The sequence below is a fragment of the Hermetia illucens genome, chromosome 1 (genome assembly GCF_905115235.1).
Source record: "Hermetia illucens chromosome 1, iHerIll2.2.curated.20191125, whole genome shotgun sequence".
Lineage (NCBI taxonomy): Eukaryota > Metazoa > Arthropoda > Insecta > Diptera > Stratiomyidae > Hermetia > Hermetia illucens.
Window position 1 is genome coordinate 174196768 of NC_051849.1, and position 27395 is coordinate 174224162.

At 43.3% G+C, this 27395-nt stretch overlaps 1 protein-coding gene across 1 annotated transcript; it reads right to left on the reverse strand.

Annotated features, from left to right (window-relative positions):
* Positions 1-11104: 11104 nt before the first annotated feature.
* On the reverse strand, positions 11105-19418 carry LOC119646628 (cytochrome P450 6A1-like). Its single transcript, XM_038047136.1, has 2 exons — positions 18197-19418; positions 11105-11565 (listed from the first exon to the last, which is right to left on the reverse strand). The coding sequence occupies exons 1-2, from the start codon at positions 19284-19286 to the stop codon at positions 11150-11152; spliced, it is 1506 nt and encodes a 501-aa protein (XP_037903064.1). The 5' UTR covers positions 19287-19418; the 3' UTR covers positions 11105-11149.
* Between the last annotated feature and the right edge of the window lie 7977 nt (positions 19419-27395).

The window sequence follows — 27395 nt, forward strand, 5'->3', positions numbered from 1 at the left end:
GAGTTAAGCTGCCAAACAGCCTTATAAGGGAAGGGACAAAAATCACAAAAAAAACAAAAACGCGCGCGGAATTGACGGGGAAGGACTAGCCCTGAGCCGATTCTGGAACCTACGCTACGAGTGAACCCCGTCTTACTTTCTTCTTCATGGGAGGCCAGATGACATGTGTTCACCCCCTGCCGCTTCAAACATAATTAGGGGAACTCTATATACACAGGAGGCTTGGGGTCAAGCAGTGTACTGCAGGATAGACTGATGCGGAACATAGCTCCCTGAGGCCAACCTATCTTTGTCTAAGGATGAGTTGTCTCTCCTCTGGGACGGTGTGTGCCTTTTCAGGGGCCAAGCCTCTCGTCTACCAAGACCGTTAGTGAGTGGTGATAGCCACACCCTGTACGAGGTGACCCTACTATTAACAAAACGCTACGGATCTAGACTGGGGAGTCGAAAAACACCTCCCCCAATCCAGGGTGTCATGCGAACCGTGCCCATTGGATAGTTTGCAGTCGGGGGTAACTGACTGTATTCGAACGGAGCCTCACTGATACCTGGTCGCCTCAGTGAGTAAGTTAGATCTTACCGTGCTACGGGGGGCTATGGCACGGCGGACCTCTTAACCCCCATACTCGTGGGAATCAAATGAGTACTAAATTGGAAAAAAAAACAAAAACCAAAAAAGCGGGGCCCCGTACCGCACCAAAACTGGTTAATCAGGTGGAGGCACGTCTCCGAATTACTGAAAGCCAGGTGACTACACCCAAGAAGGGAGAAGTTGGGACGTCAAGCAGTGGATCCAAGGTGAGCATTGGTATACTGCATGGACTACAGCCAACGAACACCACTGCTCAAAAAGCAGGCACCAGCAAAAGCACGTCTGAGATAAACATAACAGACGTCAGGAAGGAGACAGGTCTCAGTGGCGCCGGGGTTAAATGGTACCTGCGCTATCTGAAGGAAGGCCTGAAACCAGAAGAGGCCCTTAAGAAGGCTCAGGACAGACCTAAGCCATCTCTACCGGAGCCGAGAAAGCGGGGAGCAGCAGAGATCAGCCCGCATGAAGGGAATGCCCCCAAAAAACCCAGACCTGAACCCACGGGAGGAGAAAACCCGGGCAGGTCAGGAGTGAAGGCAGGACCCAGGAAGCCCGGCATTAGCTATGCTAGTGCGGTCAAGGGCATTCGGCTGGCCATACTGCCAAAAAGGTTTCCCGAGCAAATACTCACTCGGGAGGAACAAGAAACCATTGAAGAACTGGTCGTCAAGCAGATGATCAAGGGATGGACGTCGAAACTGGTGTTCACCGGGATACGCTTTCGACCAGGCCTTATACTGGTGGACTGCGCGACGGAAGGTACCGCAGAATGGGTCAGAACCATAATTCCTAGATTGCCAGGCTGGGAAGGGGTGGAACTGTCAACATGTGCTGGAGATGATATACCAGGAGCCCACATGGTGACAGTTTTTCTCCCAAAGGCCGCGGCAATAGTAACAGAAGACCTCATGAGACTCCTAATTGCTCAGAACGAAGATCTCCATACTCGACTATGGAGAGTCTTCAGAAGCAAGGTGGAGGGAAAGGGTAAACTCCTCACGATCGGGGTAGATGACCGATCCCTAGAGGCAATTAAACGTCGGAGTTGTCATATCAACTACCGATTTGGCAACATACCCGTGCATGTGCACAAGGAAAAGCCAAGGAAAGAAACCTCGGAGGAGGCATCGGGTGGAAAACTTACCGAGGTCCCTGAAGAAGTCGCGGAAGCCATAGAGGCGGAAAGAACGGGATCAACCAGGGAAATAGACCTGCTGCCCAGTGAAGAGCAGAAGCTGGACGACCTAGACCTAGGACTGCTAGGGCTCGGGGTGGACAGCGACGCGCAGGAAAGCGCCATGTCGGAGGAGGAGGGTGACACTCCGACAGTGGAGAAGAGCTCCAAACAATAACGGAGCCAATGGCCAGCACTAGGATAGCCCAGATAAACCTCCACCATGCGAGAGCTGCATCTGCAGTGATTGCAAGGGCAAATTCCAAGGAGAACATTGGAATAGTGCTGGCTCAGGAGCCCTGGGTGTACCGGGGGCAGATTCGCGGTCTGCAAGGAGGAGACATGCAGGTAATTTGGGACTCGTCTTGTGAAAAACCAAGAGCTTGCATAATTCTCAAACGTAATCTAAAATACATATGTCTTTCAGAGTTCTTAACCGGGGACCTTGTGGCTATCCAAGTCTCATTGGAAGCCGGGAGGAGCACTCGAAAGGTAGTGGTAGCATCGGGATACTTCCCAGGAGACGAGAGCCGGGCTCCACCGGAACAAGTCGCAAAGCTGACGGAGTATTGCGAGGAGAGGGCGTTACCACTTCTTCTCGGCTGCGATGCCAACGCCCACCACGTAGTGTGGGGAAGCAGTGACACTAATCGTAGAGGTGAGTACCTTCTCGAATTTATTCTTAGTAATAAGTTAGAAATATACAACGTAGGGAACACTCCAACATTTGTGACCAGCACCAGACAAGAGGTACTAGATATAACTCTAGGAAATACCCTAATGAACGGGATGGTCAGGAATTGGAGGGTGTCGGATGAACCCTCAATGTCTGATCACAGGATAATCAGATTCGACATTGAGGGTAACTCCGAAATAAAAAGAATAATAAGGAATCCCAAGAGAACGGATTGGGAATCCTACACAATGCACCTGAGCAACAACGTTGCCCACCTTCAAGGGAGCGGTGACATCAGGAGCGAATTAGAATTAGAAACGGTGGTGGAAGACCTCAACACAATCGTCATTGACGCATATGAGGCCAGCTGTCCGGCCAAGACAGTCAAGTCATCAAGGGATGTACCATGGTGGAACAGAAACTTAGCCAGAATGAGAACGGAGGTACGAAAACTCTTTAACCGGGCAAAACGAACCGGGGACTGGCGGAGGTATAAAAATGCACTGACTGCGTATAGCAACGCCATCAGGGAAGCGAAACGGAACAGCTTTAGGGAATTCTGTGAAGGGATTGAACAGATCACAGAAGCAACTAGGCTGTACAAGGCTGTAGCCAAAGACGGGAGAATATCCTCTGTCTGCTTGAAAAAGGAAGATGGGACATTCACCGAGAATGAGGAGGACAGGGTACACCTGCTTCTCAGAACTCATTTCCCGGGGTCCTACCCCTCGGCGGCAGGCGACAATAATCTGCCTGACACCCCAACAACGAATAAAAGGGGAAGGAAAGAGAGCTGGAAACTAGCAAAAGAGGTATGCTCAGAAGCTAGGCTAAGATGGGCAGTGGGAACCTTTCAACCAATGAAATCTCCCGGAGCAGATGGCATTTTCCCTGCACTTATCCAGAGGGGCCTAGGAATTATCCTAGAGTCTCTTCTGAGGGTGGTAAGGGGGAGCATAGCACTGGGTTACATACCAAGGGCATGGAGACGGGCAAAAGTGGTCTTTATTCCGAAGGCGGGTAAAAAGGATCCTTTTCACCCTAAATCTTTCAGACCAATCTGCCTAACATCGTTCGTACTCAAAACGGTGGAGAAGGTCATAGACAACTATATTAGAACTAACGTTCTAAAGCGTAATCCCTTACATCACTGTCAACACGCTTACCGGGCAGGAAGGTCAACTGAAACTGCTCTGTATCAGCTGACAGAGGTACTACGGGACGCCATTGAAACAAAAGAAATTGCACTGTGCGCGTTTTTGGATATCGAAGGAGCATTCGACAACACATCGCACACAGAGATACAAGATGCCCTGAGCCGCAAAGGAGTGGGAAACACCCTGGCACTCTGGATGAGCAAAATGCTAGAAAGCAGACAAATAGAGGTACAAACAGGTACAAATTCTATTATCATGAACACCACTCAAGGCTGTCCACAGGGCGGAGTACTATCGCCGCTGATGTGGAGTATGGTAGTGGATGAACTCCTGGACGTGTTAACTAATACTGGAATACAAGTCCAGGGCTACGCGGACGACATTGTTCTAATCTGTAGGGGCAAATATGAAGATACCCTATGTGATAGAATCCAAACTGGATTAAGGGTTACTAGTGCCTGGTGCAGGAAGGTGGGACTGCGGATCAACCCAACCAAAACCACCATAGTACCATTCACTAGGAGGCGTAAGCTGGATCACCTGAAAGCCATAACATTACATGATATGGAGCTGAAACGAGAAACAGAGGTCAAATACTTGGGAATCACGCTAGACCAAAAATTACTCTGGAAGACACATGTCGGAAACACTTGTCGGAAAGCCACGAGGGCTCTGATGACTTGCAGATCCATAGCAGGAAAAAAATGGGGTTGTAGCCCGAAGATACTACTTTGGATATATACTGCAATAGTAAGACCAATGATTACCTATGGAGCGGTAATCTGGGCAGAAAGAACCCAACTCAGCACACAAGCCAGGGAATTACATAAGCTCCAAAGGCTGGCTTGCGTGTGTATCAGTGGGGCAATGAGGACATGCCCAACGGCATCCCTGGAGGTCCTTCTGGGATTAACCCCTCTCCATCTGCACATACAGATGCAGGCAAGGAGATCAATATTCAGGATGGCCGGTAGCATGAGTGAGGCGGGGAGCTGCCTAAATCGAAGGAAGATTGATATCCTTTCTAGGCGGTATCCCGAATTACTGATACCGAGGGACAACATGACAACGAGGTTTCACTTCGATAAGAAGTTTGAAACACGTTGGAGTAACAAGACAAACTGGGAAAGCGTGGCTGTGACATACGGCTTAAACCAGCAACTGATTACTTGGTACACTGACGGATCCCTCACAGCAGAGGGAGCGGGTGCCGGTGTCATTGGTCCAAGGAAAATGTACTTTGAGCCAATGGGCAGGTACACTAGCATATTCCAGGCGGAAATTTACGCCATAGACAAATGTGCCTCCTTTAATCTGCAAAGGAACTACAGGGGGCAGAACATAGCTATTCTCACCGATAGCCAAGCAGCGATCAAGGCACTTAGGTCCAACCAGGTGAACTCTAAACTGGTATGGGAATGCCTTGAGAGACTGAATACACTCGGCTCGTCCAACAAGGTCTGGATACTTTGGGTTCCAGGCCATGCTGGGTTGGAAGGCAATGAGGCAGCGGATGAACTAGCCAAGAAGGGAGCAGGGATGCCTTTATACGGGCCAGAACCCTTCTGTGGAATCGGAAACGGTTTCATGGCTATGAATCTAAGAAACGAAGAAAAACGGTTGAGGGAACTATATTGGGCGGGCCTACCAGGGATGGAGCAGTCCAGGGTGCTTATTGGGGGATACGAACCCATGCGCACAAAGGATTGCTTAAACCTCACCAAAAAGAACCTCCGAATCATAGTGGGAATTCTCACTGGTCATTGTCGGCTGAACTACCACCTAGGGAAGCTAGGGATATCTACGGACGCTGCCTGCAGGTTCTGTGAGGAGGAGGACGAAACCTCTATGCACGTCCTGGGACAGTGTCCAGCACTTGTGCAAAGTAGGGCGATACATCTGGGAGAACACTTAATACCAGATGCGAAGCTGAAACTTCTGGAAGTGGGGAACATACTAAAGTTCCTAACGGTTACTGGCCTGCTTGAGATACTATGATCAACAGGTACACTATAACCAGTAAAAGGGACACAATAGTTCTTCAAGGACGCGGTGCGACTTTCCCTTAACAAAATAATAATAACACAGGAGGCTTCACGCTTTCCTGTGGAAGGGGGTCGAACGAAACCAATTTCAAGTCAGTTCAAGATTACGTATTTTTTTAAGCTTTATATAATGATACAAAAATAGAATTTGGTCAGCCCATATGCATTACAAAATAAAAGAATTGGTTTTGAAACGCCTATTTAAAACAAAATATCATCGTCCAAGGAACAAAGCTATGATGTTTTTGTTCAAATCTTATAGATAATTTGGTAAACTAATGACGATAATAATCACCGTTTTAATGATGAATTAGCAGGAAGAGTGTTCATCTTTCTACATTAACTGCCTAAGGCTTATATTTGGGAAAAGTCGATTGACCGGGTGAAATTTTACTATCGTCTCCACCGTGGTTATTATTTGAAGATAAAGCAAATTATATCCATATTTTTGGGATACGCTGTGATAAACGGTTTACTCGTAATGTCTGATCATCTTTTGCAACCGATAGTAATAACAGCTCCTTAGCGCTATGAGGATCATTAGGTTCTTGGTCGACTGCAATTCTCTGGACTTTCAGGCAATCCTTCGTTTGCAAAAGCAGATGCATCTGCCTCCGTCATATGGCGATTTTTGTTAAGAAATATCAGCAGCCCAAAGATGAATATTTAGTGCACAAGCTGCCCACACAAATATCGCCCATGCCGTGTGGCCAAACGCAGAAGGGCCCGCCGTAACCAAATTTTTCACCCATCGGTGAAACATGTTAGAAAAATTGTACCTACGTGACCTTATTTTGCCTCCACAACGACTGAATCTGCATCAGGACGTGATTGATTGCAAGCTTTGAAGTGCCGAATGCAGGATACTGGTATCAATTTGTTTTCTTCTTTCTATCCCTCGTAGCGTGCCTTCGCGTTCAACATACACCTTCTTCTTTCACCACAAACATTTTCCCCCGCTTTGGGATGGCGGCCATTTAGCCGTCTCCATGGGTCAACCTTTTCCAGATAAAGTTTTCATTCGTCTTTCTGCGAGGCAGAAAGGCGTTCGTGGATGTCCTTCCGTTCAATGCGCCACGAGATCAGACTCACGATCTGCAAATTTTCCCGAACTCGCACCGGACAGGAAGCAACCGAGAATGTCGAGTCGACACATACAAGCTACAAGGCACAAAACTCCAAGCCGATACTTTTCCACACTTTAGGCCGGAACGGTTTACCAAGATTCTGTTAAGCGAATTAAAGCCAAATTCTTAAGCACTCAGGACTTCTTTTCCCTGCCTTTATCACTCAATCAAAATCTTAACGGTCCGTTTTTTCCCAGAAAAATCGCCCTCCATTTTGCGCAGAAAAGCAGTACAGTGGTACCATACCAAATTTATCCGTGGGCGGAGTCCGATGACCCTAATTTGAATTTTCAAACTCCGAATGCGGGAACGAAAATTGCATCTATGTAACAAGCACCATGCCAAGGAGATAGTCGTCCGAGTCTATATTGCCCCCCCCCCCCCCCCACCATATGTTCTGATTTTCACCAATGCTGAAAGCTCGTGGTGTTCAATTAGCACGTGGTCGCTTTTCTAGTCTCCTCTGCCTCTCTCAGTTTGCTCTGGATAGATGCGACCGTGGGGTTGATACCAGCATCTCTCCAAGAGTCTAATCTAGGTTCTTCTTTTCTTCCAAAAATCTTGGACAGTGAAAAAATACGTAAACTGATTCCTCTGGAATTCCATTGCAGTTGAGGTATCTAGTGTAAACCTGAACAGGTACTGGGTAAGATTATAATTAATCTCACCGTGCCGTCTCTCCAACTACTCCTCGATGGCAGGGATGAGCCTGTGTGTCCACCGAGCCTTTTCCTCCCCCACCCCCAATGATCTTGCATTTATATTTAGAGATCTTTCTCTTTCGGCGTTCTTCGTCTGCGATAAAGGAGAGATAGACTTCGCATTGTATATGTTCGTCATCTCATCTGCCAAGATGTTAATGGGTATCATTCCCGAGATAACGAATGCTACATCATCTAAGACAGTGCTGAATGCCACGCACACCCTAACGGGCTCATCGCTAAGCTTCCCGTCTATCATCACTTTCAAGTATTTGATGACAGGCTTATAAGTGATAATATGATTCCCAGTTTGAATACGGGCATAATTTCTTTTATCGCACTTCTTGATGAGGACCGCTTCCTTTTTTTTCCATAGCAAGCATCAGATCAGAACTCTCTAGCCAACCGTTAACAGCACTGATCGTTTCACATGAGTATCATTCAGCATCTTCGAGATCCTTTGCGACTATCACCAGCGCTATATCGTCGGCGAAACCCACCACCGTGGCTTTATTCGGAAGTGAAGATTAAGTGCACCGTTGTACATGATGTTCCACAGTAGCGGGCCCTGTACGGAGCCCTGTGGGACACCCGCTGAGATAACGTACTCCTGGGTCATCAGTGTCATACTAAAGCCTATTTTAAATAGCTGTTGACAATAGCTGCAAGATAGGCGAGAATACCAATCTTCGTCAGAGATTCCCGTATTAGATTCCAATTGGCCGAATTGAACGAATTTCTCATATCCGGGGTTACCACCACACAATATTTGCTAATACTACCCTTCCCGTGGATTGCATTTTCGGCCAAACCGGTAACCATTTTAACGCCATCACTGGTTGATCAGGCTCTAGGGAACCCATACTCTCGATCTGAGAGGCCTCCCTGGCTCTCCACAACCGGGGGTAATCTATTGTAGATTACTCGCTCTAGCATTTCTCCCACAGTGTCCAGATGGCAAATAGGTCTACATGAGGTTGACTCACCTGAAGGTTTACCAGCCTTTGGCAGTAGAACTGACTTCTGTCACTTTCATGGTGCAGGAGATATCCCCCGGACTTGTACGTTTCGAAGAACTCAGCGAGCATGTCCGGTCTGGATTTCACGGCAAGTATAAGGGCCCTATTCAACACGCCGTCCAGACTCGCAGCTTTGTTATCTCCTATTCTACCGCAGATTTCCAGCGCCTCGTCACTGAAGATTGGCGGTATTGCCGTCATATTCAGCAGTCGCTGGAAGTTGTTAGTACCCTCCTCTTGCTAGGGAAATAAGCACTGGATAATTTTTGACAAGAGCGAAGGACACGTGGTTTGCTGTGGTGCAGATGAACTGCCTCTGAATCGCCCCATCAGGATTCTATAGGGTCTTCCCCACGGGCTTACGTCCGCTTCCGAATAGAACTCCTTAAAGAAATCTCTCTTACTCCGTTGGATGGCGCGCTTGAGGGTTTTGCGGGCTTCCTTATAGGCGCGCTCTTTTTGCCCTTGGTCGATTCTGCCAATCACACTCTCAGTTATTCTGGTGGCTCACTGACAGGCTGGTCGAAGGCTAGCTAGTTCAATATTCAACCAGTAGTTTGTTCTTCTACTTCCCTCCTAGGCACGCACGGGTCACACGCTTTGACGATGCATTGGACCACATGAAAAGCTTTTTCCGTGGAGGTGCCTGCTTTATTAGGTTGGTCATGCCACACCACTATGAAGGTTTGCTCATCCAGAGGTTTAGCTAACCAGCCTGACATCTTTCTCGATTTCCGGCATGATGGTATTCTGCTCGGTAACTCCACCCATACCCCAAAGCAGATTGCTTGGTGATTGCGGTGGGCGTAGTCCTTGCTGATGCACCAGGACATACCACGCGCCAGAGTAGGGCTGCCAAAAGTTAAGTCTACGATTGAGAGACCCCCTTTCTGCCTGTCTGTCACACGCATTTTTCTCAGAGACGGTTATAGTAATTGACACCAAATGTGGTAGAAAGGCGGGAACTGTGAACGCTCACGCATGCAATGAGCTACATCCTTCTTTGTCGAAAGTGTGTACATTTTTCTTCATTAAATATAGTCATGTGGAATATCAAATCAAAGGTCTCGGTTAGTACTTTCCGAAGCCGGTCTTGTTTTTGTCATTTGTTTGAGAGTTGGGGAGTGCGAGGGGGTTTAGTAATTGGCCGTAAAATCCTCCTTAAATACATTCTAGAACCACAATGTAGATTGTAATATAGAGCATGATCCTACCAAGTTTGCTGGAAATCGCACTATCACTAACAAAGTTATAATAGGTCAAACTTGTCGTTTCTGTGCAAATTCAAGACAAAGTTGATATTCTCACATACTATTGCCGTATATTACGTTTGAAGTACTAATGGGACAAATCCACACTGAAATGGCTTTATAAACGAAATACACAAAATCTTTCATATCTGAAGCGTCCTGGTTCCGACTGTCCCTGATTTTTTTTCCAATTTAGAGGCAATGATGGAGTTTCTGATCTTATTATATACCTTGTATTTAGCGCTATGTGTTTCGGGTCATTTGGAAATAGTAATACAGGCTTTGTGACCCCTACTCCCATAAAAATTGATTGTGCAAGCCACTCACTCCATGAGGGCTCATATAACCCCGTACCCCTCCTCCGTGTTTCACTGTAGGGATTAGATTCTTGTCTATTTGATAGTTTTGCTTCCGCCATGTTTTTATTTCACCATTCCATTTAAGTATATTGAATTTGATTTCATCTGTGAAGAGGACATTTTCTCAAAAGCTCAGGGGATGATTCCTGCACATTTTTTGCAAACTGAAGCCGCTTTTCAAGATTTTATGTAAAAAAGACTTTATTAAAATCGATTCACTGTATGTCTGTCTGTCTGTTTGTCACACGCACTTTTCTCCAAAATGGTCACAAGACATCGCAATGTGTGTGACAATGCCATATTGCCGATTGTGACGACAATCTCTGATTGCTGTGACAGATTGTTTTCTGTGGTCCAAAGGCGTTAGTGCTTTGCAGTAAATTTTCACGGAAAAGAGCACAAGTGGCTGGAAGATCACATATAGCAGAAAAAGGGAGACAGATAACGAACTGAATGTGCTTGGAGGGAAAGTCCTACATAGAATATTGGGAACGGTTAGCGGAAATAAAGGTCTTAACCAGCATACGACCACGATGACTCCGGACAACCCGAAAGGGTATTCATGGAAGGGGACCGGTCGGAAAGCTGAGAAATGCATTTGACGCCGACGCTTAAATACTATTAGGACAAGTAATTGAAGGATGCAATCACCAAACCACTACAATTGAAGGAAGTCGAGGCCTGAAATGGGCTGTAGGGCTGGAAAGAATAAAATTATTTTCACGCCTGCTTAGCTTTCGTTAGGTGTCATCAATTAAATTAACGAGGCCTAAAAGGTAAGCATATTCATATCTGTAAGAAGTGAAAGTTGGTTTACGTTCGCCTGCTTCAAAAACCTAATACATATAGTTGCAAAACAACTTTTTCCAGAAATAAAAGTAAATGAAAAATGTTATTATATATTTATTACAGGTTTACACAATTTTCTGAGGTTTTCATGGAAATTTCTGTGAAAAACAATTCACACAAATAATTGTATTCTATAATTGAAAAACGTCAACAACAATTTAAAAAGATCGCATTGTATTCTCATGGGACTAGTAACTGATTTATAATTTTTCAATTTTCAAATACATTCCAAACTTTGGTGATAAAGACGGATTTTCATCTTTAAAAACCATAGGAATCGAGGTTTTTGCGCATGGGTTGAATCGATAATTTTTCAAAAGTGTTATTAACCCGATTCTCGATTGCATTCGTCCAAATCGAAGTCCTACACAATTACGTGGGCCTTCACCAAATGCCAAAAATGACATTGGATGGCGGGCTTTTATCTGGTCTGGTGTAAATCGATCCGGATCGAAGACGTCTGGATTAGAGAAGATCTCCGGGTCACGATGGACACTAAAGACTGGAATGAAAACTGCTGTGCCCTTTTCAATAATTGTTTTCGTCCCAGGTACAAGATAATCTCGAACTGCTTGACGCGCCAGATTGACAGCTGGTGGATATTTTCGTAGAGATTCTGCAAAAAAAATTAACTTGCATGAAGGCGATTATTAGATTATAGATAATGACTTTTTAAAAGGTGAATTAGATACGTATACTTTTAAGGATGTTAGGTTTTTTAATAATTCCAAATTCTTCCTAAATGGTGGAAGTTCAATAAATAAGTCTACTTCTTATTTTTTAATAGGGAAGGCATTAATAAAGCATAGAATATAGAAGTATTGACAAGAAATACAGTTCACCATCAAGCTACAGTGGCTCCCAGCTTATTTGATACTGTCACTGTTTTTAAATTTACATCATTGTAATATCGAAATTAGGAGATTTTTCGGTAAGTTTTAAATGCGAATGCGTATATTCAATAAACGAGTTTCGAATAAGGGGAACCCCAAAAATGTTTGTTTATGACAGACAAGATAGATGTTTATACGTAGATTGCCGAATTTCGGCCCACAGTTTATTTGATACAGTTTTCTTCAGTGCCAAAAATCTTACGTTTACCGCGCACTTTTTACCATATTTGGGCATTATAACAGGGCACTTTCTATGTAATTTTCGAACCTACAGCTGTTGTTAAGTTTTTCTCAAAAGGATCGTCTTACAACAGTGGATCAGCGTGCACTGGTTATTTACCGCTTTAAAAAAGGATAGTGTCCGCAAAATTCCTGAAATTGTCAATTTAAGTGCCTCTACAGTCCAGCACATAGTTGAGTTTTTTATAGCTAAAAAATTTATTGGAAAATAAGGGAAACACTGAAAGCTAGACGCTTCAGGTACGAAAGGTTTTCTGTATTTCTTTTATAAAGAGAGTTGAGTGTGCATTTGTCCCATTAGTATGTATCACGTAATATATGCGTATGTTATGTAAAAATATCCACTTTCAAGTGATATTGTCATTCAAAGTCTTAAATTTGCACAGAAGCGACAACTTTGAGCTATTATTTGTTGGTAATAGTGCGGTTTTCACCGAATTTGGTGGGATCATGCTTTATCTTACATCATTCTAGGAGGAACTTAAAGGGGGTTTTACTGCCAATTACTAAAAATGATAGTGTACTATTATTAACATTATTTGAACAGGTATCGGTATGGAGGGTATTTTGAAGCATAGGCACCATATAATGGCAGCCTCCTGATTTTTTTCATATTTTTCGGTTAAGTAGTTTCTGAGAATGGGAAAAGCCAAGACCTTTCATTTGACACCCCACATGACAATACTTGGTGGAAAAAAAAATGTACACCCCCTTTTGCATGTATGGGAACCCCCCCTTAAATTCGATGTAAAAGGATGAAACTCATTATATGCATGAGCATTCATAGTTCCCATCTTTCTACCGAGTTTCGTGTCAATCGCTACAATCGTCTCCGAGAAAACTGCGTGTAACGGATAGACAGACAGGCAGACAGTAAACCGATTTTAACAAGGTTTTGTGTTTTACAAATAAAATTTTTTGCGAGCCAGAAGGGTGTTGAATTATCTGAAAATTCAAAGTAAACCCCAAGCTCCCCAGGGTCGCGATGAACCGGAAAAGTAGTACAGTTCTGAAACAGTCTGATCTGTGCTCCGCGGCTATGGTTTAAATGGCCGTGGAGCTCGAAAGAAGCCTTGTATTTCAACATAAACAAGAAAGCGGATTTGCCTCTGTTAGGCAGCACATAAATAATGATTCTAGGTCTTAAAATACCGTAATTTTTGCGGAAAGATAAAATTTAACATTTTCATTTCCTATGGAATGTCTCGTGATTGGCGGAAAGCAAATGCCAAGCTGAACAAAGAAAAACTCAAAACTGTGAAACATGGGAGTGGTCATGTATGGTTTGGGCCTGAATGTTGAAGTACTACAATAAAAGAAAAATTATTGCAAAGTGTCGGAAAACTGGGCGTACGGGAAGATTCTACCAAGATATTGATCCGAAACACAGGTCCGGAAATGTGATAACGTGTCTGATTTGGAATTGCCTGCACGTAACGCTACTACTGGGACAGTCTCCTGAATTTCTGGACAATTTTGCACAACTACATAAGGAAGTATAAGATTTCGAATAAGGAAGACCTCAAGAAAGCCTTGCTGGCAGAATAGCAAAAAACTATTCCTGGTCAACTCAATGCTGATTATTTTGTGCCACACTGGATTATTGAGCCCCGCACTGGGCGCCATTATTCAATTTACTTTATGAAGTTTGCCAGAAAAACCTTATTCAAATCCATTCACTGCTTATCTGCCCGTCAATCAGTCTGTCCATTTTTGGCTGGAGGGAATCCGATCCGGCAATGTAGCTTACCAGATTTTGCTCTGTTCAGCCGGACTTTGGCTCAGTCTCGAGGTCTCTTTTTAAGCTTTCAAATTTTGGGTGGGTGAACAAAACGTGTTTTACATCTTCAACTGTGTCTTCGTACCTAAAGCAATCAGGAGACTCATCCATACCAGACCTATAGAGGTACTTCTTGCATTTATCGTGTCCGCTCAAGTCCTGAGTTAAATCAGAACCTAGTTTTGTTTAATCTCCAAATTTATATTGCTTAGTTCTGTGGTGTTTGCCACGCAGTCCATTGCCTGAGTTTGTTTACTGAGGCTAACTCGCTGTTTCTTAAAGAAGTGGCTTACCACCTCGGCTAAAATATCCGCGGATATCATTCCCACAATTGCGCATGTCGCCACATACGATGTTATCCGGGCAAGCAGAACATGTTAGAAGAGGGCTAAGTTAATATGCAACTTGATGCCATGATGCTCTAAGATGTTTATGGCTGATTCGCACACTGGTACCGTGTATAAAAGAACAGAGCAGGGGACTAGTGAGAGTTACGAGTTTGTGACCCAGTCGGCTGTGTTCCGAGCATCTGAAGATTTTGTCGCCCAATCTTTATTAACATGGCTTTTAAGTTCAGGACTAAGTGATATAAAATTAATTTTTTTTTTACCTCAAGAAAAAATTGTGTTCATTAGAATTTTCATGAACAAAAACTTGAAACTCAAAATCTGCCTACCCATTTAGTAGCAAGAAGAAATGTTTGCTTAAAGGCGATTTAAGTAAACATTTCAACCGGTATGCAACCGATGAAGGTCCTTGCTCAGAAAGTAAACAAGCAAAAGTACGTCTGAGGTTAGCTATCAGACGCTAGGACGTTTTATCTGTGCAATCTGAAGGAACGCCTGAGCCCAAAAGAGGCTGTTACGAATTATCACACCTTAGTCTTCAATAACGGCAAGAAAACCAAATCTGAGATAGGAGATAGGCCTACGATGAGTTATGCCAATGTGACGAAGGGATTTAGAGTATCCATACTGGTGAAAGAATTTGCGTTGCAAGCACTGGCTTGTGAAGAGCAGCAAATCATGGAAGATCAAATCGTCATGCAAATTTGCTAGGGATCGAATGGAGACTCAGTATCCAATGGCATGCGCTTTCGACCAGGACTTATTTTGGTAGACTTCGAGACGCAGGAAATGGTATACTGGTTTAAGACTGGCGACATTCTGAACTCACCGGAATTAGTCGTAAGACCGCCGAAGTTCAGCGAAAAAAGAAGGTACCGCCTCTCCTTGGCTGCGATGCCAAAGGGCATTATCAGGTCTGGGTTAGCAGCGACATCAATCGAATTAATCTTTAGCGATAAGATAGAAATATATAATGCAGGCAGCACGCCAACATTCGTGGCCCGCACCATGCAAGAGGTACTTGACAAAACTCTAGTGTTGGATAAGCCTGCTATGTCGAATCACAGAATAATCAAACTCGAGAATAAGGAGAATAGTACCCCTGAGAAAGTCACCTATGTTATAAGATGGCGCATCTGCGACAAGGCGGTGACATCAGGAGCAAAATAAGATTTTGACCAGTAGTGGAAGGTCTCAACAGAACTTTCAATGACGCACTTGAGGCCAACACCGGCTAAAATAGTTACGTTATTAAGGGTTGTACCCTGGTGGAGCAGAAATCAAGCCAAAATGAAAACAAAGGTCCGAAAATCCTTCAACCGGTTGAAACAAACTAACAAAAATGCACTGACAACGTATAGCAACGTAACCAGGGGAGCAGAACGTTTCAGCTTTACAGAATTATGTGAAAAAAGAAATCACAGAAAAGGAGAAGAAATCCAGGTTGTACAAAATTAAAGCGAAAGACAGGGCGATTATGTTTGTCCGAAGAAGGAAGATGGTAGATTCATCCAGAATAAGGAGATACATTTGCTTCTCAGAATTTAGCACAGAAGGTACGTTGGGAAGCTAGAGTAGAATGCATGAAAACCTTAAAACCACTGAAATCACCCTGATTAGTTGGCATTTTCCCAGTTCTATTTCAAAGACGCTTAGAAGCTATCTTGGGGTCAATCCCATGGGTAATGCTGCACCACATAGCCTTGGGATGTAACATATACCAAGTGCTTGGAGGCGGACAGAAGTGGTCTTTATTCTGAAAGCGGGAGAAGGGGATCCTTTTTAGCCTAAATTATCCCAGCTTACGGGTGTACTAGTATACCATAGAAACTAAAGAAATTGCGTTTTTGAACATCTAAGGACCGCAAAGGACTCGGAAATACTTTCGCCTTTTGAATGGACATGATGGTAAGCACATAAAAGTGCTGATAGGCATAAATTCTATTGCTATGAATAATACTCAAAGTTGTTCACAGGACGGGGTACTATCATCGCTAATGCCGAGTGTGGTAGTAGACGAACTCCTAGGAGAACTAACAAAAAACTGGAATACAAGCAAATATGAGGATACGTGTGTTAGAAACCAAACTGAACGAAGGATCACTAGTACCTGGTACAAAGAGGTCACTATAGTACCACTCTTTAGGAAAAGGAAGCTTGGTCACCTGCGAACTGTTAAACTATATGGCATAGAGACGAAACTAGAAACAGATGTTAAACATTTGGGAATTAAATTAGGCTTAAAATTACTCTAGGAGACACATGAGGACTTATTCAAAGGCGTCCTGCAAATCTTTCCAGGATTTACTCTTAATCTGTACATACAGATGTGGACAAAAAGGGTGATCCTCTGAATGCCCGGAAGTATTAGCGAGGGGGGAGTTATATAAATCCGAGGAAGACTGATATCCCTTCTAGGAAGTATGCCAAACTACTAAAATCAAGGCATAGAATGACAACGAGATTTCAGAAGAAGAGTAAATTGAAACATGTTGGAAGAGCAGGGAAAACTGGGAAAGGGTAACAGAGACCTACGTCTTAAACCAGTAACTGATTACGAGGTGCACTGATAGATTCGCTATTAACATGTTTGCCAAAAATAACTTTATTTATAAAATAACGCAACAGAAAAGCTTTACTTTGCTTGCCTTTAATTTATTTCATAAATTGACGCAGAAAAGTAGATTTACAACTAAAATTGTAAATTTAGTAATTTGTATTAAGTCTTTTAACTTTGATTTTGCAGGGTGCAGCAGCATAACTTCCTTTTTTCAAAACTCAATAAAAACTATTGTATGCATCGGAATATATTTATTTATTTTTTATAATGTGGGTACATGTCTAAAGTTTTTATTTGCATTGTTTTGAAGATCAAATCTGTTAGGTGACGTCCCCCATTCTTCATACATTGCATAAACCGATTTCTGGCGTTTGTCATGACTCTTGTTAGCATAGCAGGTGATATGTTGGCAATTTCTTCTTCTTCTCTGGAAAGTGTACCCTCAAAACAGCCATCGATGCTCTTGAAGTGTGTGGTGTTGCACCGTCTTGTTGGAACCAAGTGTCCCCCAAATCCAAAGTTTTTAAGCCGTGGAAAAAAAAAATTCTGTAGCATGTTTACATACCGGTCCGAATTCACTGTCACTGTAACCTCATTTTCCTCGAAAAACCAGGGGCCAATAATTCCAGCTGAGGAAATTGCACACCACACTGTGACTTTGGGTGAATGCAAAGGCTTTTGATGCAATTCTCGAGGTGTGCCCAGTAGCGCATGTTTTGTTTGTTAACCGACCCACACAAATGAAAATGGGCTTCATCGCTAAAAAAAACAATGGACAACCACTCCGCGAACCACGTTCCCCGCTTTGGGTATCACAAAACCTATTATAAACACTTCTCACTGTACTTTTACTATAATTAACTATATTTGCGGTTCCATTGAATGGTTTTCTACTTTTGCGAAGATTTATTACTATCTGTCGCTCTTCCGCACTGGTTTCTTCCATTTTACGGCCTATTTTTTCCAAATTTTTAATTGACGCTAACCGATGTAAAATTGGTTTCACAATTTGTCAAAATTTGTTACCTACATAACCTCCTCGAAAAATGAATCTTTCGTTTGCTGGCCATCAGACATCTGTACAGATCGAAAAAGACTATCTGTTGCCTATGTTTGGGCGAGAGCGAATCCTTTTCTCCGTTAATTTATGTAATAAATGAAACATTTACTTTGTTTTCCTATCATGTTACTATCCTGTTCTGTAAATTAGATTATTTTTGGTATGCATATACGTAGCGAATTGTTTTTGAGTAAAAAGGTAGTTAACAATTCTAATATCTTTGCAATGGGATGTAGAGCGAATACTAGTTTCCGGCACTGTATTTGAGATGAATGAAGAACAATGGAGATATCGTATTCTCGTATTTTGAAACGTCTCTCCGTAGATACTACGTGGGTATCTAAAAGTAAAAGAAGTGACTACTTACCGCTGATAATTTGATCCACATACACCATGTCTTTCACTGCCTCATAAGTAAGTTTCCCTTCATATTTACTAAGAACAGTTTCGATTTCTTGACGTGCTTTTTCTTGAATATCTGGATGCAGTGCAAGCTCGTACAAGCTGAATAACATGGTGGTTGATGATGTTTCGAAACCGGCGATGAAAAACAAAAACGCTTGTGCCACAATCTCTTCAAAAGTTACTTGCCCTAATTTCTGAGAATGTTCATCTAAAGCTTCGCCATTTTTTAACTGAATAAGGAGGTCCATAAAATCATTTCGTCTCACTTCATTTTTCTCCCGGTAATCGATAGTTTCACGCACCAATCCCATAAAAAAGTCAGCAACATCTTTCTGAAAAACCCTAACATGTAGCTTCTTGGCGAGGTTTGGATATTGTATTATGAGCAATTGCATCAGTGCTCCATAAAGTGGTTGGTCAAATATTTTGGAACCGTAATTACGGAATTCCGAATTTGGATTTTGCAAGCTACTGCACTCAACTCCAAAAGCACAAGTTCCTATAACATCTGTCGTAAATCTGGATAATAAATCTCGCAGCTCCAATTCTGGCTCTGTTTTCAATATTTCCGATAATGTGGAGTTGAGTCGATCTGCCACATCCACTACAGTTGGGAACATGAATTTCATTTTTCCGGATGTGAATGTCGGTGACAGTTTTGCTCGTAAAGACTTCCACTTTTCACCATCTAAGGAAAACATGTGCGCCGAAAGGGGATCATCTTTCTCATTCACGTACATTCCGCGTGCGTGAAAATTACTAAAATCTTTAACAAGAACATTTTGTATAAAATCAAGATCCGTTGCTATAGCGACAGGAGTTCTGAAGAAGTAGGCTCCCATGAAGGGAGCTGCAGGTTTCCTCTGCTCATAAATCGGGCCCGTAGTATCTTTGAAGTGTACTTGTCGCATGGGTAAATTGCCAAATGGTATGGTGGGCTCTAGATATGCTGCCCCACGATCCTTCCAATAAGCATATCGCCTCTTAAATGAAATCAATACGAGAGAAAACAAACCGACCACGAAAGACAAAAATATCACTAGGTTATCCATTATGAACTAGGTTGGATCCGCGAACCTTCCCGATCTATGCAGCACTTAATATTACTTTTCTCGACTCTGTATACGAACACTAATAAGTACCATAAGAACAGAACGAACTGACTTTGCATATCACATTTGCGGTACTCATCTAGTCTCATCAGCCTTTAAAGTATGTACATAGCAAAGTGAAGATTGCGTTCTCTTATAAAAATTTACTTTATTGTCACTAAATGGACTGGTAGAAGACAATTTCATATCAATTTGCTTTAATAGTTGCGTATACACTCCTTGTCAGGCAAATAAAACCACTACGTTCTGTGCTTAGGTTTTGCGTTAAACAAAGACTCATTAAATTCAATTCAGCGTCTGTATGTCGGTTCATCTGTCTTTTTTATCGTTCGAAAGGGGAAAGGTTCAAACTTTACTATTGGCTCCTCTAGCATGCGGTTCTCCAATTTCCTATCCTATGTGCATTTCGCCGAGGGGATGAACTATTATAGTTCCTCTTCGGTTTGTTGTTGTTTTTTACCTTTTTAAGGTTTTGCGTAAAACAAATCCGGTATCCTGACGAAGTTGATAAGACTGACTAGGCTCACCCTAACCAATGTGCGAGGCCAGATAAAAGCAGCACGATCACTCTCAAGACCATTCGACATCAACAGGGGTCTACGACCAGGAGATGCCCTATCATGCGTCCTCTTTAACCTGGCCCTCGAGAAAGTGATCCGTAATGCTGAAGTAAATGCGAGGGGTACGATCCTCTTTAAGTCCACCCAACTAATGACCTATGCTGACGATATCGACATCATGGGAAGAACGACCCGAGGCGTACAAACTGCTTTCATCCAGATCGAACAGGCGGCAATTGGCGCGAAATCTCGGGACGCACATCAGTGAAGACAAGACAAAATATATGGAACAGCGTCAGCACCAAAAACCACCCAACCAACAACATCAAACCGCACTGGTCTAACGGGAAGAATAAAGATAGGAGAATACAACTTTGAGACCGTTGATAATTTCTCCTATCTAGGGTCGAAAATCACAACCGATAACAGCTACAATGATGAAACCCGCGCACGGCTGTTGGCAACCAACAGAGCCTATTTCAGCTTACGAAAACTGTTCCGCTCGAAACGGGTTCTTAGCGAAAAGAATTGCGAACTCTTGGCCGCGTTCGAGAGAAGAATTCTCCGGAGAACTTTTGACCCCTTACTTGAGGATGGGCAATTCCGTAGCCTACATAGCGGCGAAATCTATGAGCGATACCATGACCGTCAGGTGATGGATAAAATCCGGCTCAATAGGTTACAGTGGGTGGGTCACTTAATCCGTATGGGTGAGGATGATCCAGCCCGGAAAGCCTATAAGGGCAATGTCTATGGTAGAAAAAGAGGACGAGGCAGACCTTCCCTAAGATGGAGCGATGGCGTAGGCCAGGACGCCAGACAGCATTTAGGGTTATCAAATTGGTGGACCTCGGCGCAAAACGCGATGTCTGGAGTTCCTTATTAAAACTGGCCTAGACCGGGTACCGGTTGTTGCGCCATTAATGATGATGAATTGTTTCGTGCACTTGGCAAATTACTCATAATTTGGGAAGAATTTTGCGTTCGGCGTAGAGGAGACACTATGCTAGTTTTCGGCTCCAATTGTTTTTCCAAGTCTTTTTGATTTTGGTGAATTGTTGTACGATTCTCAAGAAATTCCGTTCGCGCAGGAATGTTGGCTGGACTGTATCATTGGCCGATTGTAGTTAGTGCATTTAATATTTAAGCGACTCTGTGCTCACTCAAAAACTCGAGAATCTTATTGTTCGGTTCGAAAATCGAGCTGTCCGTGAGTTGCGCGTGCATGAACGCAATTTCGAGAAGCACTGTGACTGTATTGTTCAGAGAACGTCAGCTGTTCGTCAGGACAGCCGTAGTGTTTCCCTGCAGTATTTACTATTCTTCACCGGAGAATTTTACTACCGTCCCCTTGAATTTGACTCGTCCATCCTGGATATTGCAAATTTTCGGTTTAATTTTTAGTTAATTTGTTAATTTTTACTTTAACCAATTTTCATTCCAACCTATAGAAATAAACACGAATGTCGGCATGGTGGATCGTAAGTTTTTTATTACACTTTCTAAGGGTTTGTGTAAAACAAAAGGTTTTGTGTAAGACAAAACCTTATTAAAATCGATTCAATATCTGTCCGTCTTCTTTTTGAAGAGGCGGAAATCTTTAAAAGACACTAGTCTGGGCACACCAGTGTGTGTACCCACTAAACCACTCTCGACTCCTTCCCTGCCCCGCGGAACCGCCCTAAGATATTACATCATGGGGCGGAATCAGCTCGTTCTAGCTTAATCACCTTTCGTCTAAACGCGGCGTTCGCGACCGCGTTTTTTCTCCTCTCCTCTGCCTTTCGCAGTTTATTTTGGATAGATGCGATCATGGAGTTGAACGAATCTCAATTCTCTTGTTGTACTAGCACCGGATTTTCTGGTACCAGCATCTCTCCTAGAGTCTCCTCTAGACTCCTCCTTTCTTCCACAAATGCCGGACAGTGGAAGAATACATGCTCTGGGTCCTCTGGGGCTCCATCGCAATTTGAACAGTCGGGTGAGGTCTCCAATTTAAACCTGTGCAGCTATTGGCGATATCCTCCGTGCCTCGTGAGAAACTGGGTGACATTATAATTAATCTCACCGTGTCGTCTCTCCAACTACTCCACCGAGGGTTCCCACCGCTCCTGCCATCTATTTATGGATTTTATGGATAAGCGTTCTTTGTCTGTGATAAGGGAGAAATTGACTTTGCACTGTATATATTCGCCATCTCATCTGCCAAAATGTCAATGGGCATCATTCCAGAGATGACGAATACTGCATCATCTGAGACAGCCCTGAAGGCAGAACATACACTCAGGGCTGACCTCCTGTAGACTGTACTCTGTTAGTATTAACTGACATCAGCAACGCCTCTCTCCAAACTCAACATCAAACAGCCATACTATTATGATTTATCGCAAACATGCTGCACGTGTTGCTTATAGCTGAGCTTCCTGTCTATCACCACACCCCAGTGTTTGCTGGTCGGCTTGGAAGTGATGATATGGTTCCCAATTCGAATACAATCGTTATTTCTCTTCCAGCGGTTAGTGATGAAGGCCGCTTCTGTTTTTCCTCCGCAAGTATCAGACCAGAGCTCTCTAGCCAACTTTTAATAGTACTGATTGCCATGCATGCGGTTAAGTAACTATCGACGATAGCAGCGCGATAGGCGTGAATACCAACCTTCGCCTGGGATTTGCGTATCAGATTCCAATTGGCCGAATTGAATGCATTTTTCACATCCCGGGTTACTACCACGCAATATTTGCTGGTACTACCCTTTTCGTGGATTGCATCTTCGGTCAAGCCAGTAACCAATTTGATGGCATCAGTGGTTTATCTGGCTTAACGGAATCCATACTGCCAATTTGAAAGGCTGCCTTGGCTCTCAACAACCTAAATCTAAATCTATTATAAGGTACCCACGCTAAAATTTTCCCGAAAGTGTCCAAAAGACATATGGGTCGGTATGACGATGGTTCACCTGGAGATTTACCAGGCTTAGGCAGAAGTACCAACTTCTGTCGTTTCCATCCCGCTGGAAATATTCTTCGTATATGCATGCTTCGGACAACTCTGTGTCTGTATTTGCCTGGATTTCACGACAAGCTTAAGGGCATTATTCGGTACTCCGTCCAGCCCCGGCGCTTTATTGTCTGCCATTCTACTGCAGATCTCCAGCACTCGTCTCTGGTGATCGGCGGAATTTCCGTTACATTCAGAGGTGGTTGGGATGTGTCGCTGGTCGCCTCTTTCTGGGGGAATACGCCCTGGATGATTTTCAGCAAAAGGGTGGGACACGTGATCTGCGGAGATGAATGGCCTCTGAGTCATCCCATCACGATTCTATAACCACTCCCCCATGGGTTAACGTCCGCTTAAAGAATTTCCTCTTGCTTCGCTGGATGGCGAGTTAAGGGTTTTGCGGGCTGCCTTATAAGCGCGCTCTTTTTGCCCCTGATCGACTCTACCTAGCGCCTCTGAGCCGCCCTTCTGGCTCAGCGGCAGGCTGGTAAAAGGCCGTTCAGTTTGTCATTCTACCAGTAGAAGTATAATTTGACGCGATTAAACATTTATTATTATTTCTTTATTTATTTTTTATTACATTTCTTTATTTGCCACTAAGGCAAAGTGAATTCTGTCGGGGTTTTTTACCATTTCTCGATAAGTTATTGTAAAATTAGATTTTTATTTCTTACTGTTTCCCTTTTCTGTCTAAAATCGTTATTTTGAGAGCCCATAGTGGCCATTAGATTTAAGTTATTTTTGTTACTTTAAAAGATTGTTTTTCTTTGTTCATTTTTCATCTATATATTATTGTTACGTATTTCTTAAAAATAAAAAATGATTTTCTTCGAAAAAAAAACTACCCGGGCTCTAATATAGGTGGCCCCCAAATCAAACGACAGGATAACGTGAATCTTATTTGAGATTGCAGGAACACTACTGGGAATTACAGTGACAAACAAACTCCGGAACAACTTAATGATCGCGAAGACCCCATTTCCAGCATTCGGGTTCGGAACAACCAAATGGTTTTGGGATTTCTTTCCTTTAATTTTTTTGATGCCATGAGGAGCCTTCTGATATGGGGAGATGGCTCGTTGGCCAAAGCAAAAATCTGATGCAATGGGGTGGTTTTGGTCAGTCCCAAGCATCTTCACAGGATCATCATCATACACGGCGCAATAACCGGTATCCGGTCTAGGCCTGCCTTAATAAGGAACTTAAGACATCCTGGTTTTGCGCCGAGGTCATCCAATTCGATATCCCTAAAAGCTGTGTGGCGTCCTGACCTACGCCACCGCTCCATCTTAGGCAGGGTCTGCCTCGTCTTCCTTTTCTACCATAGATATTGCCCTTATAGACTCTCCAGGCTGCATCATCCTCATCCATACGGATTAAGTGACCCGCCCACCGTAACTTATTGAGCCGGATTTTATACACCACCTGACGGCCATGGTATCGCTCATAGTTTTCGTCGTTATGTAGGCTATGGAATCGTCCATCCACAAGTAAGGGGCCAAAAATTCTTCGGAGAATTCTTCTCTCGAACGCGGCCAAGAGTTCGCAATTCTTCTTGTTAAGAACCCAAGCCTCCGAGGAATACATGAGGACTGGCAAGATCATAGTCTTGTACAGTAAGAGATTTGACCCTATGGTGAAACGTTCCGAGCAGTGCAGTTTTTGTAAGCTGAAATAGGCTTTGTTGGCTGCCAACACCCGTACGCGGATCTCATAATCGTAGCTGTTATCGGTTGTGATTTTGGACCCTTGGGAGGAGAAATTATCAACGATCTCAAAGTTGTATTCTCCTATCTTTACTCTTCCCGTTTGACCAGTTCGCTTTGATGTTGTTGTTGGTCCTTCTCGGGATACAAGCAGAGATTCAGTTGAGCTTGTTTTCTAAATAATTTGGGGGATTCATAAAGGACGTAGTGGCATGCTCTATAAGAGGTGTTATCACAGATCTATTAAGAAAATTAATCAACCTGCCTACCTTTACGGTTTTAGGAATAATGGCGTTCAAGTGGTTTCTGGCCGAACTCGGCCTCGTTATCTCCCTGCTTGGGTGATGGACAAGGGTAAGATTATTGATTCTGTTATGTTGATTGGTAGGCCCAATCTTCGGGATTCATCAGCAAACTCATTTACTTGCCTTTGGTAATATTTGGAACTCGACAACCAACTGTCAGCAGTGGCCAAAATAAGAAAATCGTCGCATATTGAAAGATTTCAATGCTATGTGTTATATAGACATTAAACTATGCTATTTCCAACTTGAACGCTGTCCAGTCCTAGTTTTAAGCGTCGATTGGACATTATCCAAAACAATCTCAGCAAGAAAGTGGAAATGTGACAATTTGTTGCTCAGGGTAGTCAGATCTACCTGAGGGTAGCCAGCTCCTACTGACCTTTACTTTTTGCTATAGAAATGTGTAAAAGGATATCGTTGATGCAAGCTGACGTAAATTTGCCTATTGAATAGGCATAGCAGTTAGCAGGCAGGACTTCGTATTCATCAATGAAATTATTTATACGAACCTTGATCATGGAGTTAAGCAGTTTGGCAGACGCATTAATGAGAGCAATGGGTCGGTAACTGGCCAAAAGTTTTGGGTCCTTAAGTATTTTTGAGGTGGGTACCACCCAAATAATAGACCCGCAGGACTCAACCTCCACCAGATGTGGTGGTAGTAGTGTAGTGCAGAGAATGTTTTCGGCGTCAACAAGCTTACATATTGATAAGTGATATTATCCGTACCAGGAGCGGGGGCACGCTTGTGCCTTAGCAATATATGCGTCAACTTCTCCAGAGAGAAGGACTGAGAAACAGTGAGATATCTAAAGATATCCGGAAGGGAGGGGGAAGGGGGACGGTACTCACCAGCCAGAAGATATTCAAGGTTTTCCCTAGGATCCCAACATGGGGACTTGTCGTTAACGTAACCACAAAAACCCTTCATGGATTTCCAGAAGGACTTGACCTAGATAAGTCAGACCAAATTTCATGCCAACGCTTCCGTTTTGCATCAGCAACAACCATCTTCCACTCACGTTTGGCCTCTCCAAATAAAAGAAAATTTGCGTTGCTGAATCTAGCCCTGTTTCGTTTTAAAGTACAATTGAAGCTCGGGTGACAAACACGCCTTTGGCTGGCTCATTAGTGCAGAGTCTTGTTGCGTCAACAATTCTCATTCTCAAAGAGTTAATAAGAGTAGTAAGTTGCTGATCTGCGCCTCTAACCTATTTGAATTAATCTTAGATTTAGGAGAAACATTTATCACCTACGTAGAGATGTAAATGGGAGTGTGATAACTATTATATATTTTATCCATAACCGAATTCCATTCTCAACATTGACTAGCAGATTTAACAAGAGCTATGTTTAGAACTGAGTTCGATTGATGAGGCATAGACGATGAGTTGAAAAAAGTAGGCATTCCATTATTAAGAAATTTAAATGAGGAGTGGAGGGCAGTAGCTCCAATTTTATTCCTCTGCCATTACTGAGATAGTCACCCAAATTTTTGAATCGAATATTAAAACCCGCAGTGATGAGTACATTGTTATACTTCTAACAAAAACTGAGGAGCCTACCAAAGGCGTGTTGAATTCCCTGTTTGGGATACTGGGAGGGAGATAGACTGATACGATCAGCAAAGTAGAAGAAGGGTTGAGGGTTTCAGCTATGACAATATCATAATCTGAAACATAGTTGACTTGGCGGAAATGGGATGGATTCGCGGAACGCCAAAATTACGCCACCATATCTATTTTCCTTAAACTTTTGCAATTAGAGTAAAACCCAAAATAAATGATAAGAGGAAGAATGGTTAATAATATAAATCCATTGCAGAGTAAGAATATCGAAGTTGTTGCTATTAGCACAAGATTCCATGTTCGAACTTTTTCCTTAGCTTTTAATTAATTTATACTGAAGCATCATCATTTCTACCAAGGGCAATTATTCCAAATCCTCGAGCCTCAAGCAACCCTATTAGAGTCCAGAGTGGTGCTTTTGGCACTGTAACTCCATTTAATGGGAAGAGATGAGAAAAACCTACTATAGCTATCCGAACCTTGCAGTGGGCTACAATAATTTTTTGACTCCCGAGCAGCTTCTGTAATAGTTATATTTCTAATCGAAGCAATTTCTACATTTTTGATATATTCTACCCATTTAGGGCATCTCCTATCTCTAGCGCTGTGGGAACCCTCCCCAGATAGAGCAATTTTCGGCAGCACAATTAAGACATCTGGAGGTTCGGGCCTTGCAGAAATCTTTTGCATGTATGGGATCAGGTTTGTCAGGGAGTCGAAAGTTCTTCCAAACACCAGCACAGCAGGGCTGGCAGCAAGCTCTTCAGGTATGGCTGTATAAAGGGCAAGCAGAACAAAAGGCAAGACCTGCGATTAGGACGGCCCGTCACGCGCCATAATGGCTGCCTTCAGCGTCCAATGCCAATCTTCTAGCATTCCATTGAACTGGCGTTGTCTCCTGATGTTTAAATCT

Bases quoted from the DNA above. Each gene is read 5' to 3' on its own strand.
- LOC119646628 (XM_038047136.1), bottom strand. From the start codon at position 19,286: ATGGATAACCTAGTGATATTTTTGTCTTTCGTGGTCGGTTTGTTTTCT. The intron at 11,566-18,196 runs GTAAGTAGTCAC...TTTTTTTTGCAG, and splicing joins TGTGGATCAAATTATCAGCG to AATCTCTACGAAAATATCCA.